At 46.4% G+C, this 15,711-nt stretch overlaps 1 protein-coding gene across 1 annotated transcript; it reads left to right on the forward strand.

The window, feature by feature from the left end:
• Window positions 1-518: 518 nt before the first annotated feature.
• LOC136504207 (beta-glucosidase 6) lies at window positions 519-8,221 on the forward strand. Its single transcript, XM_066499059.1, has 13 exons — window positions 519-788; window positions 2,118-2,184; window positions 5,705-5,763; window positions 5,865-5,940; window positions 6,099-6,170; window positions 6,268-6,355; window positions 6,444-6,699; window positions 6,808-6,923; window positions 7,018-7,241; window positions 7,341-7,372; window positions 7,466-7,568; window positions 7,663-7,771; window positions 7,846-8,221. Exons 1-13 carry the CDS (start codon window positions 642-644, stop codon window positions 8,018-8,020), a joined length of 1,524 nt encoding a protein of 507 aa, XP_066355156.1. The 5' UTR covers window positions 519-641; the 3' UTR covers window positions 8,021-8,221.
• Window positions 8,222-15,711: the final 7,490 nt, after the last annotated feature.

Raw genomic sequence — 15,711 nt, forward strand, 5'->3', positions numbered from 1 at the left:
CTCATATAAATCAATGTAGTATCATTTTTCTGTCACGCAAGCAATTGCCGGTCAAAACATGAATTTGTAGGGTCAAACTATACCCTGTACAAAAATGATGAAGGGTATAGTTTTCAGGTTTTATTTCAGTCTTATTATATATTGCTTTCACATCTGCCGTGTGCATCCTTTGTGCATGTGGAACAGCTGTCATTATTAGAAATAAACCATATTCCTTGATTGATAACAATAATCTAGTACCCCATGCATCTCGCATTTGATCAATCATAGGACTCAAAGAAGGTTCCTACGTTTGGCAGAACTGCAGCAGGCAACTGATTGCCTTCCACACTTTTTGTCCCTCTCCCTCCGCCCAACAAATCTCAATAACTCGTTGAGCAGCGCACTAGTTTCATCCCTTAAAGCAAGAGATCACTGTGCTGACTGCCAGATTACCAGTGGAAATGGCGTAGCTAGTGCATTGACCCATAATCCATCACACTAGCTATACTATAAATACAATTGCCTGCAGCTTGGCACAGGACACTACACAGACCTCCCTCCACTGGGCGATTCTTTCCTTGTACCAATTCTCTGTTTCTCTCCGTCTTTTGTTCAAGGGGAGGAGAGAGAGGGAGGGAGAAGTAGGCCAGATATACGCCATGGAACTGACGAGGCTGCTTCTGCTTCTCTTCATCCTCGGCGTGTCGCTGCAAGGATGCATTGCGCAGGGCGGGGACGGAGGAGGGCTAACGCGGGGGAGCTTCCCAAAGGGATTCGTTTTCGGCACCGCCTCTTCCGCTTACCAGGTTTGCGACTTCAATTCTTCGACGACTATCTCGATCAGCGCTCATCTTCCTCGTAACTGTACTACGGAGCATATCTAATCTCTGCTTCTAGCTATCTAGTCATCTAGATGTTGTTGGCGAGTGGAAATATTTTCCCTTGTTTCTTCCTCCTGTGTTTTTTTTCTTCTTTTTTGTTTGTTTACTTTGCCTCTCGTGGTTTGTAAACGGACCAGCATTTCAAAGAGACCCGAACGGCCGAACCCTCTACTCAACCGAGAGCTGAAACACAGTCTAGCTCTAGCTACATGAGTAATAACATGAGGCTCATGATCTAGCAGCATGGCAATTTCGATAGCGTGTGCGTGACCAAGATACCGCATGCATATGCATGTTGAGGTATACTGTTATCTTTTTTTTTTAACAAAAAAAAAATGTTCGGGGTACAGTAACTAGTATACGTACAGCAATAATACAGCAGCACAAGAATATACCCAGGTTAGATTGGGCATCTTGATGAAGCGGGCATGCACCCACCAGATCGAGCACCCAACCAGCCCAATCCAGTGGGGCTGGAGCCGTCCTCCTTTTCTCCGAAACCCACCTGTCTGTTCGTGTTTCGCCGTGGAAAGAAAATTCGGCGGACACAGCCGAAGCCGCCAGCGTCAGCGTCCGCTTGCGCAGGTCGCGATCGCCATAGACGCCAGACTAGGGGCCAGCCTCGCATGGCATCAACCCGATCCCGCCGCGTCCCCCGTTCACGAGCGCATGTCCGTCGCGAGTCGCGACGTACGACGCCATGATGAGCTTCGCGCCGCCCTGCCGCTGCCCACCACATCGCTGGACTCTGGATTAGCCAGCCAGCAGTTGCCGTATGATCTATCGTATCCTCTGCTCTCCTCCTGGGGGTGTTTGTCCTCTAGTCGCTTCTAAAATTCATGTCACATTGAATATTTAGATATTAATAAGGAGCATTAAATATAAAGTAATTACAAAACCAATTATATAGATGTAGACTAATTTGCGAGACGATTTTTTAGCCTAATTAATCTGTCATTAGCATAGGTTTACTGTAGCACCACGTTGTCAAATCATGGACTAGTTAGGCTTAAAAGATTCGTCTCGCAAATTAGTCGTAAGTTGTGCAATTAGTTTCATAATTAGTCTATATTTAATACTCCATGCATGTGTCCAAACATTCGATGTGACAGGAATTTTAGGAGACACCGCAGGAACCAAACAGGGCCATAGCAACTAGTGATCTTTTCGATTTGACATTTGAGTTGTGTTTTTGCTGCCTGCTGAAAGCCTGAAAGCAGCCTGACACACTTGTTTCTTGATTCTGTTTTGTAGTACGAGGGAGCGGTGAAGGAGGACGGGAGAGGGAAAACCATCTGGGACAAGTTCGCCCACACGTTTGGTATGAACCTTTGGTTCGATTCTCTCATGCATGCATCTCTACCTGCTCAAACAGGCCGGCTTTCATGCGTGTAGCATCGTATCATATCAATCCAGCAATAATAAGTATGGATGAAAATGGTACGGATATTTATTCGACCGTCCGTTCGACCGAACAAATATGAACATTTATCTGGATAGTTACTCGGATATCCGTATTTTTTTTTCGAATACGGATAATAAAACGGACATCTTAGGCGGATATCAAATACGGATGTAATATCATCGATATCCGACGGATATCGGATAATCCGACTAAGTATCGGATATATCCGGTTATTCCAAACGGATATTATCCGGATATTATTCAAACGACCTTGGATGGAGAAATGATCTAAAATTTAAACCGTCCAAACTTTCTCAAATGGAAAGTTGACCAAAACAACAATTGTAGATCTTGATGAGTTGAACAAACTTGGTATTCAAAACTTTTCAATTTGAAGTCATTTAGAGTTCATAATACTAGAGTCAAAGTGTTATTTTTTCATTTGACCAAATTTGACTCGGTCAAACTTGCTCAAATGAGACACTAAATGACCTCAGATGAAAAAACTCTGAATACCAAGTTTGATCATCTTAGCAAGATCTACAATTGTTACATAGCTCATTTTTCCATTTGAGAAAGTTTTATCAAACACTAGTCACAAATTCTTAAATCTCATATAGATTTTCTAAAACTATGTCACACACTTGTGAAATTTGAACTACATTTCATTCAAACTTTCTCAAATGAAAAAATGGCCTATATAAGGATTGTAGATCTTGATGATCTGAACAAACTTGGTATTCAAAACTTTTCAATTTGAGACAATCTAGGGTTCCGAAAACTAGTTTGTAGGCGTTGAAATTTAAAAATCACAAATTTGAACCGTCCAAACTTTCTCAAATGGAAAGTTGACCAAAACAACAATTGTAGAGCTTGATGAGTTGAACAAACTTGGTATTCAAAACATTTCAATTTGAAGTCATTTAGAGTTCATAATACTAGAGTCAAAGTGTTGTTTTTTCATTTGACCAAATTTGACTTGGTCAAACTTACTCAAATGAGACACTAAATGACCTCAGATGAAAAAACTCTGAATACCAAGTTTGATCATCTCAGCAAGATCTACAATTGTTACATAGCTCATTTTCCCATTTGAGAAAGTTTTATCAAACACTAGTCACAAATTCTTAAATCTCATATAGACTTCCTAAAACTATGTCACACACTTGTGAAATTTGAACTACATTTCATTCAAACTTTCTCAAATGAAAAAATGGCCTATATAAGGATTGTAGATCTTGATGATCTAAACAAACGTGGTATTCAAAATTTTTCAATTTGAGACAATCTAGGGTTCCGAAAACTAATTTGTAGGCATCAAAATTTAAAAATCACAAATTTGAACCATCCAAACTTTCTCAAATAGAAAGTTGACCAAAACAACAATTGTAGATCTTGATGGGCTGAACAAACTTGGTATTCAAAACTTTTCAATTTGAAGTCATTTAGAGTTCATAATACTAGAGTTAAAGTGTTATTTTTTCATTTGACCAAATTTGACTTGGTCAAACCTGCTCAAATGAGACACTAAATGACCTCAGATGAAAAAACTCTGAATACCAAGTTTGATCATCTCAGCAAGATCTACAATTATTACATAGCTCATTTTCCCATTTATGAAAGTTTTATCAAACACTAGTCACAAATTCTTGAATCTCATATAGACTTTCTAAAACTATGCCACACACTTATGAAATTTGAACTACATTTTGTTCAAACTTTCTTAAATGAAAAAATGTCCTATATAAGGATTGTAGATCTTGATAATCTGAACAAACTTGGTATTCAAAACTTTTCAATTTGAGACAATCTAGGGTTCCAAAAACTAGTTTGTAGGCATTGAAATTTAAAAATCATAAATTTGAACCATCCAAACTATCTCAAATGGAAAGTTGACCAAAACAACAATTGTAGATCTTGATGAGTTGAACAAACTTGGTATTCAAAACTTTTCAATTTGAAGTCATTTAGAGTTCATAATACTAGAGTCAAAGTGTTGTTTTTTCATTTGACCAAATTTGACTTAGTCAAACTTGCTCAAATGAGACACTAAATGACCTCAGATGAAAAAACTCTGAATACCAAGTTTGATCATCTCAGCAAGATCTACAATTGTTACATAGCTCATTTTCCCATTTGAGAAAGTTTTATCAAACACTAGTCATAAATTCTTGAATCTCATATAGACTTTCTAAAACTATATCACACACTTATGAAATTTGAACTACATTTTGTTCAAACTTTCTCAAATAAAAAAATGGCCTATATAAGGATTGTAGATCTTGAATCCATGACCATGACTCCATGAGACCCATGAAGCCATGAGCTTGGCTATTTCTACTCATGCCGTGAAGATTAGTGTTTGTATGATGTTTGATGTATGATGTATCTGTATCTTTATCTTATTTGTTGCTTTACTCTTTAGTCTTTTGGCTTAATCTAGATGGATTATGGACTCATAGAGTGGTGTAATGGTTTGCGCACGTATGATATATATATATATATATATATATATATATATATATATATATATATATATATATATATATATATATATATATATATATATATACTGCTTTTACTCAATATCCGAATAGATATTTGTATCCGACCTTCTCCGAATCCGATTCATACCGTATTCGATACTCATTATTCGTATCCGTAACCGAGTCAATCCATATTCGTATATGTATCCGAACGCTATCCGTGTCCGAATCCGAATCCGAACATAAATATGAAAACAAATATAATATGGGTGATATCCGTTCGTATCCGATCCGTTTTCATCCCTAATAATAAGGATGCATAACTCCGTTATCAGTACTCCAGAATTTCCCATTTTGGGCTACAGTCAGTTACGGCAGTACATGTTACAGACATATATATGTTACTGCACTAAAGGTGACAGCCTGACAGGCCAAGATAGCCATCATTGGCCCATAACACTTCTAAGCTGCGTGTCTTCTAGCAGATTAGGACAGTAGTTCCCTCTGACCATGCCACTACATATCTGATATATGCTGATGCATCAATCATGCCTTTTCTTTTCCTAAAGTTGGGCATATAGTGGAGCAGAACAAGACCATGGTTGTGCACTCATATGCTTCGTGCAATCGTGCTAGCGATATATCTCACCAACCATTTGCAATGAGCATATGCACGCCAGTGATCGGGAGGAACAGATAAGACGCATTTGCTTTTGCATTTTGGTTTGGTCACTCATCTGGACTAAAACAGTTTATCACAATCAATCAATTACTGTCATTGAATTCCATGCGTGGCTTTTATATTAGCAGTTGTTCAGACTTCAGACACTGGATTACTGACTGATCTAGTGATCTGGGACTACTGATGGTAGAGGCTGCAGCAAGTTGATCAGAGCCACAACCAAAAGTTTTGCTTTTAATTTTTTCCATTTTCCTCTTCTATTGTGCAGGGAAGGTTGCCGACTTCAGTAATGCTGATGTGGCAGTCGATCACTACCACCGTTTCGAGGTGAGTACTGGGCTCTATTGCCTGACGTTGCAATCCTGATAACATTAATGCCCCATTACAAAAATCGGTTTATTTCGACATGTTCAAATGGCTCCTGGCAGGAGGATATACAGCTCATGGCAGACATGGGGATGGATGCGTATCGGTTCTCGATTGCCTGGTCGAGGATTTTGCCAAGTAAGTTTTTGGGAAACGAAAGAAATAGCGACGCTGCCGATGATTTCAGACTGATCTTGACGGCTGGTGCAGAAAGAATCTTCTTTGGTTTTAACAGTTTCTTCAGCTACCGTTGTGATACTAGTCTCATCCTTCAATTGTTGTCGTTTGTTCTTCAGATGGTACTGGCCAAGTCAATCAGGCCGGCATCGACCACTACAACAGATTTATCGATGCATTGCTATCGAAAGGTAAACGGGAAAACAGAAATACTGTTGCTGTAGTACTAAATCAAATAAATGGCTACAGCTGCTGACTTAGGTTAGTGACATATGTGAAATCTTTCAGGGATTGAGCCATATGTAACCCTCTATCACTGGGACCTCCCCCAGGCCTTGGAGGACAGGTACAACGGATGGCTGGACAGGCAGATAGTGTGAGCCCCTTAACTTTTGTCACCTCACCTCCTTAGTTGATCATTCTTAACATAATTATTAGTAACCATTTTCATGACCAACATGCAGCAATGATTTTGCCGAATACGCCGAGACATGCTTCAAGGCTTTCGGAGACCGTGTGAAGCACTGGATCACGCTGAACGAGCCGCACACGGTTGCCATTCAGGGCTACGACGCCGGGCTTCAGGCACCGGGGCGCTGTTCTTTGCTGCTCCATCTCTACTGCAAGTCAGGGAATTCAGGCACTGAGCCCTACATTGTCGCCCACAACTTCATCTTGGCTCACGCGAAGGTTTCAGACATCTACAGAAGGAATTACAAGGTGAGCACATCTTTCTACACATGTAATAAAAATCTTACACAGTTCCACTTTGATTTGTCTAAAAGACAAGGCTCATGAGTTGCTGATCTTTCCTCCATGGAATTGTAGGCAACTCAGAATGGAGAACTTGGGATAGCATTTGACGTCATGTGGTTCGAACCGATGACGAATACTACTGCCGACATCGAAGCTGCCAAGAGAGGGCAAGAGTTTCAGCTAGGATGGTGAGCCTATAAACTCCAGTTGGCAGGAAATGTTTGTTCTGAAACTATGCATGGATGATTGATTGCTGAGTTGGCAAAATTAAATATACTGAAGGTTCGCGGATCCTTTTTTCTTTGGCGATTACCCTGCATCGATGAGATCACGGGTCGGGGACAGGCTCCCCAAGTTCACAGCGGATGAGGCTGCCCTTGTCAAGGGGGCGCTCGACTTCGTTGGCATAAACCACTACACCACTTACTACACCAAGCACAACAGCACCAACCTCGTGGGCCGCCTGCTGCATAACACATTGGCAGACACCGGGACCATCAGCCTTCGTGAGTTGCCATATTCTTCGCCTGATCTTGTACAGTTGTACACTTGTACCTGACATGAAACCTAAGAACTCCCTGCTGACGGTTTCAGCAATTTTGCAGCATTCAGGAACGGGAAAGCCATTGGTGACAGGGTGAGTTCGACAGCACATCCTCCTTGCACATAGAAGAGCAATATGGTGTAGACATTTTATGTGAAAAGAAAAAACTGTTACCGCGTTGCGCAGGCCAATTCGATATGGCTGTACATCGTGCCCAGCGGGATGAGGAGCCTGATGAACTACGTCAAGGAAAGGTACAACAGCCCACCGGTATACATCACCGAAAACGGTAAGGCCATGTGCTGTGAAACCTGTATTATATTAGCTTTGCTGGATTACATCATATGGGTGCTCTAGAATTGCGCTGCCGAATTCTGATGCAGGGATGGACGACGGCAACAGCCCTTTCACTTCCATCAAGGACGCGCTCAAGGACAGCAAGAGGGTCAAGTACCACAACGGCTACCTCACCAACCTGGCTGCCTCCATAAAGTACTCAAAGAACTGATCACGGGCTTTTCCTTAACTTGTTTGGCATTCATAATCATAACAAGGAATGTCTGCAGGGAGGACGGGTGCGACGTGCGTGGCTACTTCGCGTGGTCGCTGCTGGACAACTGGGAGTGGACGGCTGGCTACTCCTCCAGATTCGGGCTCTACTTCGTGGACTACAAGGATAACCTCAAGAGATACCCCAAGAGCTCGGTGCAGTGGTTCAAGAACTTGCTGGGCTCTAGCTGACGGCTGGATATATGGCTTGCTCTGTTTCGCATTGCCATTTCTTCTTCAGGGCCTGGCCAAGCGGCCATCTCAAATCATGTACATTGTGCCGTACCCACGTCCATGTGTACTTGTGTAGGATGGAGCACGCCGAGCTGCAGTGTGCATGTTTTTAGAACCTTTTCCGGGTTATTAAGCATTTCAATTCAATGACAAAATTTAAAAATGAAATTTACATGTGAACTATATTTTCAAAAAAATAATTTAAAAAAAACAGAATTTAAAGTTAAATTGGCCCTCACATTTAAACACTTGAATTTTGACCATTTAAATATTCAGCATTTGAAATCTAAAAGCTCAAAATTAGAATTTAAATTTTAAAAATGTTGAACACGAATTTGATATTTAGAATCTACTCACTCCGTCTGTTTATATTGATCGTCCTCCCGGTGGCGTCCGGTTGATGCGGACGACACGGCCTCCGCTCGGTCTGTTTCAACGGGCCGTTCGCCATCAGTGCCCCGCTGCTGTGCCCCGCCTACCCCACCACCGGCCCCGGTTGATGGGTCTCCTAGCCCTGTCCCGGACGCCCCGGTGAAGGAGCAGGCTGCCATTGACGCGCGGGTGTCGCGGCGCTTCATGGAGCTGGTTGTCGTGCCTCGCTCTGCTGAGCTTGAGGCGGCGGGAGCAGACCTCAGGCTTGCATTGGTTGCTGTCGTCGCTGGCACCAGACCTCCGGTGTCTCCTGCCATGGTCAGCGCCTACCTCGCCACCCACCTCGGCATCGGTGGGGTGTCGGCTTCCGTGCGGCGCCACGACCTGGAGGACTTCGTCGTGAGGTTCTCACGCCGTGAGGACTTAGAGGTGGTGCTACGCACTCCTGTCCATGACGCCCCGTTCTCCCTGATCTGGCGGCCATGGCGGCGGACGTCGCTTGCATCTGCCGGCTCGTTCCATTTCAGGGTGCTGGTTGGTATGCGGCGCGTTCCCTTGCACGCGAGGAGTGTGGCGGTGGCGCAGACCATCCTGGGGTCGGCATGCGCCCGCGTCGTGCTCGCTCCGCCGGATGTTGCCCCGGCCGATGATGACCGTGAATTCTTTGTCGCTGCTTGGTGCTTACACCCGAGGTTCATACCCGATGAGAAGACCATTTTCATCCCAGAACCCAATGTGTGCGTCGCCGGGGAGGCGTTCTACCTCCACGCCGATGAGATCGTCCACGATAAGCTGCCTGGGCTGCGCTGTCGAGTACCAAGACTGGAACTCTCCGCTGCCGTCCTCTGCCGACGACGAGGGCCACGGCGGAGGTGCCGGGGATGACGATGACTCTGGTAGTAGCAACAACAACGGTTATCATTCCAGCCTCGACGGCGGAGGCGGCCAGTCGCGTGGCCGTGGGCCTCGATTGTTTAGGTTCGCCGGCGACGGCGACGACGAGCCGCGCCTGGGAGGACGTCGCGGGCCAACCTTCCAGTCGCATGGTGCGGTGCACGTCGGATCGCTTGCTTGTCCGTTCATCATTGGACGACACGTCGAGGTGGGGCCCCGTGCCGAGCGCGCTAGCCCACGCGCTGACGGGCAGTCGAGGCGCAGAAAGCGCATCTGCTGGATATCCAGGCGCAGAAAGCGGACCTGCTGGCTGACAATTCCACTTGTTGCCAAATTTTTTTGCAAAATGTTACTGTATTGTTTTTTTTATTATTTAGTAATTAGTATCCAATCATAATCTAATTAGGCTTAAAAGATTCGTCTCGTGGATTTCGTCTAAACTGTGTAATTAGTTTTATTTTTTATTTATATTTAATACCTCATGCATGCGTCCAAAGATTCAATGCGACGGAAAATTTTGAAAAATTTAACATTTTGGAGGCGAACTAAACATGCCCTTGGCCTGTAAAGTCAAAAGGACCGAGGGAGATCTGGGAAGAGATTTGGACCCAATGCTTACAGAGGCAGCCTTACAGCCATATGAGGTAGAAAAGGGGGACCACCATGCCAAGGAAATCAATGATGACGTCTCCCTTGTTGGTCGCCGTGCTGTGTACAGCGACCCGCACGGCTTCCTCGGGAGCCTGCTGGCCACTATAGATGGCCAACGGGCCGTGTCGGCCCGGCATGGCCCGACGTCGTGCCGTGCTGGCCCGATGGGGGTCTTGCCTCGACGGGCCGTCGTGCCATGCCTCCACGGGCTTCGTGCCTGGCCTACGGCCCATGGCACGGCCCGTGGGCCGTCTGACCTTGCCGTGTTGCCCGTTGGGCACGGCCATTTTTTCCGTGCCGTGTCGGTCCACAGCCCGACAACCAAAAAAACATCTCATTTTCATCATATTTTCACCGAGTGTTTGAACCACTTCTTCATTTTCACCAGTTTTGAACAAGATTCCATCATTTTCATCACCATTTTCACAAAAGCTCACAGATTCATTCACATTCACATTCACCACAGTACCACACAATCACAAATCACAACACAAGAGAAAAAGACAAAGTTATATGAAAATGATGATCAAAAGGAGCTGTTTTGTACAATGCTGCCTCATTAAAAACCTTTCTAGGTAAAACTCACCCTTATGAGAAACCCTAGAAAGGAAAAAAGAGTGCAGCTAGCTCACAGAGTCAAAGTCTTAGTAGTAGTGTCTTATTACAAAAGCCAACCAAAGTGGCAAAGTCCTAGTGACTTAGTGAGTCCACTCTCATCTCACACTCACTCACTCAGTCACAGCAAAAGACCAAAAGTACCTGCAAAATTGTACATAATTCATGTCAATATGTCATTCTTTTGCCATCAGTCTGATCTAAACAGGAAAGAGGAAACATGAAAGAGTCACTACCTCTCCAGTTCTCCTTCATCGGTCATCACTATCCAGCACCAGCAGTACCGTCGCTGCCGCTGCCTTCGCCTTCTTCGTCTAGGAACAGGTTCTTGAATGCCTCCTCCAGGTCCATGTCCTCAGGTGCATGTTGTTCTCTTCTTACTCCTTGCTCCCAGTCCTTTATGCAGGTGAGCATCTCCATATGCTCAGGCAACAAGCGTCGCCGCCGGTCTTCGAGTATCCTGCCTAATAAGCTGAAACAAGACTCAGAAGAGACAGTAGATACAGAAACAGACATGATATCTCGAGCCATAATAGATAGGATTGGATAGGTTAGCTTGTGGTCACGTGCACCAGAGCAGTATGTCAAAGGATTCCTCATAACATGTGATAGGGTCACTGTCCAAGTAAGCTGAGAGCTCACTAGCACCAGCTCCAGCTGGAGTAGATGAAGATGAGAGGGAACAACCAGGGGATGCACCAGGGCCTCTAAAGATCCTTCCCCATGCCTGCTTTCTCTTACCAGAATGAGCTGAAGGCTGTGAAATCCTTTGAGACCTAGCTGCACCACCAAATTTTTGCTCATACTTGTTGAACAATCTATACATTTCACCTTTCACATCAGCATAGTATGAACTATAAGTGGATCCAGTATGTTGAGCAAGTAGTTCAAGCACATTAAAGAATCATTTCATCTTAGCTCTAGGATCAAGAATGAATACATATGAATAAAGTAGTGGAATTTTCTCCCAATATTTAAGAAATTTAAGCTTCATAGGATAAGCAACCATTCTAAAATTCTGATCTCTTTCAGCTTTATGCAAATGTTCAGCAATGTCAAGAATATGGTGCAAAACAAGTGGAGCTGTGGAATAATAAACACCAGACAGAACACTAGATAGAACAACAGTAGAATCATAAAAGAGTTCCAGGAACACCATTATCTGTTCAGCAACACACCAATGCTGTGCAGTCAACAATTCTGAACCATAATTAGAGTTAAGCCACACAGAAAAGACTTCCTTCTATGGCAGCAAATGTTTAAGCATTAAATATGTGGAATTTCATCTAACATCCATATCCAAGTCAAACTTTCTAGGTCTTATACCCTGAGCAATACAATATTTTTTGAACAATGCAATTCTTTGATTAGAGGAATTCAAAAAGTTTATTGTAGTTCTGAAATCTTCAGTAAAAGGTTTCAATCTCGTCAAGCCAGATTTAACAATCAAATTAATGATATGACAGGCACAACGCTGATGCACAAGCAAATACTTAACCTTATGAGGATCATCACGTGTAGGTGCAGGATAAGAACCCAAGTAACCAAAGAAGATAGGTTGCAAGATATCATAAGTCTTAGAATTAGATGAAGCATTGTCTAGAGTGATAGCAAAGATCTTATCAATCAAACCAAACTCCTCAACCACACCAGCTATTTTTTCATCAATGTTTTCACCAGAATGTGATACCTCAGTTAGCCTAAAACCAATAACCTTTTTCTGCAACTCCCAATCAGCACTAACATAATGACCAACAACAGAAATATAGTCCTCCTTAGCATTACCAGACCAAATGTCAGATGTCAAAGAAACAGATGAGCAAGCAGGCAACAATGAATTCATAAGCAAAGAACGTTGATCAGCAAACATTTTGTCCATATCTCTAGTAGTGGTCTGCCTAGAAACCTTTTCAAATCTAGGGTTGTGAGCACGCTTAATGTAATCCCCCCATGCCTATGTCTCACATATGCCTAATGGAAGGTCCAGCCTAGCAATCAACCGGCACAACTCAGTACGAGCAACAGCAGGGTCATACACCCAGTTATGCAAACCATCAGCATTCAGAGCAAGCCTAGACTGGACCCTCTTATCATTATCATGTTTTGCCTTACATGATTTTTGGTGCCATTTCAAATGACCAGTTCCAGCAGCAGATCTAGCAGAATACCTCTTACCACACATTTTACAGATGGCAGCAACTCTTATGTTACCTTCCTTAATCTCAGTGAAATCCTCCCAAATAGGAGATATGAGCTTACCCTTACCAGTACCACCAGTCGATGAGGTACCATGAGTGCTGGTCGAGGCTGCCACCCCACCGTCGCCGTCGCCGTCGCCGGCATCGAGATCAATCGGATGGGTGCCATCACCGAGATCGATGCTGAACAGCCCGTGGGCATCCTCACCGATTTCATCATCGTCCTCGATTTCTAGCTCCTCCTTGGCCTCGGGGTGCTCGCCATCGGCTAGGTGGGAATAGACATCTACCACCACCGGCATGGTGACCCCAGCTGAGGAAGGGCCAGACGACTGGCCCCGGCCCTGAGTCCCCTGACCTCTAGCTCCAACACCGTCCCTCAATGGTGGACGCTGGCGCTTTGGCGCTGGCGGCCTAGCCATGGCGCCTCCAGAGGAGGAAGACGCGGCGTTAGGCACCACCAACCTACGAAGAACAGAGGACAGAATAGAAGAACAGGTGTGAGTCAGAGAGTGAGTGAAAGATGGACAGACACAACACAGATCTAAGGTTAGGGTTAGGGTTAACCCTAACCTACGCCACCGGAGCCTAGTGTCGAAGAAGAGGCTAGGGAGGCAGCCAGAGGAGGAGATAGACAACAGTTACAACGACGACGAGCGGCGGTGGAAGGACAGACAGGCACGACAAACTCACATGGTACACCGGAGGAGGGAGGAAGAGGGGATAGGAAGGGAAAGGTGAGCGGCGGTGAGCTCCAGGCGGTGGATCGAGAGCGAGCGAGATGAGACGACTGCGACTGCAAGCGGTGGGAGTGGAGTGGGATTAGGGTTAGGGATGGGGGGCCGAGGGGGGCAGAGCAAGGCTGGCGAGCCCAAGGCGAGCGGCGACGAGCTCCAGGCGTCGGATCGAGAGCGAGCGAGACGAGACGACTATGACTACGAGCGGTTGGAGTGGAGTGGGATTAGGGTTAGGGACGAGGGGGGGCCAGGGGCAGCATATATACGGCCGCGGCCGCGCGGGGGAGGCGGCTTCATGGGCTGGGCTGCTCACCGGGCCGCCTCTTTCACTAGGCCGTGCCCGTGCCATGCCGCGGGCCTAGGTGGTGGCCTAGGCATGTCATGGTCCTTCGAGCCAGGTCGGCCCAGGCCCGATGGCCACCGGGCCGTTCCATGCTTGGGCCGGGCCAAATTGCTGGGCCATGGGCCGGGCCACGAGCCCGCGGGCTGCATGGCCAGGTATACTGGCCACTGACTTGTCGCTGATGGAGGGGGCCCCGTGCAACCAGTCCATGGTCAGGGCCATCACACTCACACCGGACCTTCAGCTCCTACTTGACGGCCCTTATTCGTAGAGGCTTTTAAATGTACGTCATTAAAAAACTTTGAAGTTATACGTAAGTCATTAAAAATTAACCGCACATGAGTTCCATCGTTCTGAACTTCTTTGTTCTCCAAGCCATTTCGTCGGTGTTCTGTTCGTTTTTTATCGTTACATGTGGACCCGGTCAGTATAAAGGTCCAAAATACCCTTCTCTCGTCCTATCCTCTTGCTTATTTAGTCCACACCGCTCGAACTCGCGTCCGCGCCCGGCGTAGCTCGCGTTCGCGCTTGCAGCCGGTAGAGCCCTGCTCGGCGGAGCTCGCGGCCGCCATCCCCTCCGTCAGCGGCGGCGGCGTCCACGCCCGGCCTCGTGCTCGCGCTCGTGGCCGCCTATCCCCTCTGGCAGCGGCAACGTCGTCCACGCCCGGCCTCACGCTCGTGGCCGCCATCCCCTTCGGCAGCGGCGTCCTCGTCCACGCCGGGCTTCCCCTCGCACTTGCGGCCGGCAGAGCCCCGCTCGGCAGAGCTCGCGGCCGCCATCCCCCTCCGTCAACGCTCGTGCTCGCGGCCGTTTAACAACTCGAAAAACGAGAACGATATTTATTTTTGGATGGAGTATGTCTGAACCAAGGTGAGGGGCACCGCACGCGCCTCCTCGGCTGCTTCTTAACATACGGGATTGGGTCGTTGTGAAAAGAAAATGGCGAAGGTGCGGATGACGCAGCGCACGTCGGTCTTCGCCTTGTTGGGGCCATGGTCGCCGCTTGGCCCCATGTTAGCCCCGCGCGATTGCTGCGACACTCGGAGAGAATGGGATAGGAGGAAGAAGAGCAGAGCAGGGGCAGAGGAGAGGATAAAGCGTCGGCAGAGGGCCTCTTCCATAGAAGAGTCGGATTGTTCTTAGGTTTAAACTTGATTACAGCTTCTCTCTCCCAGTGTACCTATCCTCTCTTCTCTTGGGCCTCGCATTACAAGTGTTACAAGCCCACTTAGATCCACTCAGACGCACATTCTTGGACTTGGCTCTTCCTGACTTCCTGGGCTTGCAACTACAGCTGGATCACCTGGGTGTGGGCTGCTGACATCCCCTCCTCCTTGGGCCGCGGCACGTCCCCATGCCGCAGCGGGAATGCTGCCGCATAGCGACTTCATCTTCCCAAGTGGTGAGGTTGTTGTCGAGGCCTGACCATTTGATCAGGAGCTGAGGCACGGATCCAGAGCGGCGAGGATGAAGGCGCCGCTGCAGCACTCGTTCTGGTACTTATAGGCGTCGTCAGGCTCGGGAAGCTAAGCGGAGATCGTTGGCGAGGAAGCGGTCGACGGCTTGAGCAGGGATACGTGGAAGGCTGAGTGCACGGAGGACGGGAGGAGCCTGCTGGCGACTGAAGCTTGTACGCTCGTTGATCTTGTCGACGATATAGAACGGGCTAAAGTACTTGAAGCAGAGCTTGTGATGCAACCGTGGCACCAAGGAAGCTTGGACATACGGCTGGAGGCGCAAGTAGACGTACGGCCCCGTTCGGCTTACCCTATATTCGGTTTGTTCGGCTTCTTTTTTTCAGCTAGAACAGTGTTTTTCTCTCACAACAATTCAACCAG

Source organism: Miscanthus floridulus, chromosome 1 (assembly GCF_019320115.1).
Source record: "Miscanthus floridulus cultivar M001 chromosome 1, ASM1932011v1, whole genome shotgun sequence".
Classification (NCBI taxonomy): Eukaryota; Viridiplantae; Streptophyta; class Magnoliopsida; order Poales; family Poaceae; genus Miscanthus; species Miscanthus floridulus.

Bases quoted from the DNA above. Each gene is read 5' to 3' on its own strand.
- LOC136504207 (XM_066499059.1), top strand. From the start codon at position 642: ATGGAACTGACGAGGCTGCTTCTGCTTCTCTTCATCCTCGGCGTGTCG. The intron at 7,569-7,662 runs GTAAGGCCATGT...ATTCTGATGCAG, and splicing joins GGTATACATCACCGAAAACG to GGATGGACGACGGCAACAGC. The intron at 7,772-7,845 runs GTACTCAAAGAA...GAATGTCTGCAG, and splicing joins AACCTGGCTGCCTCCATAAA to GGAGGACGGGTGCGACGTGC.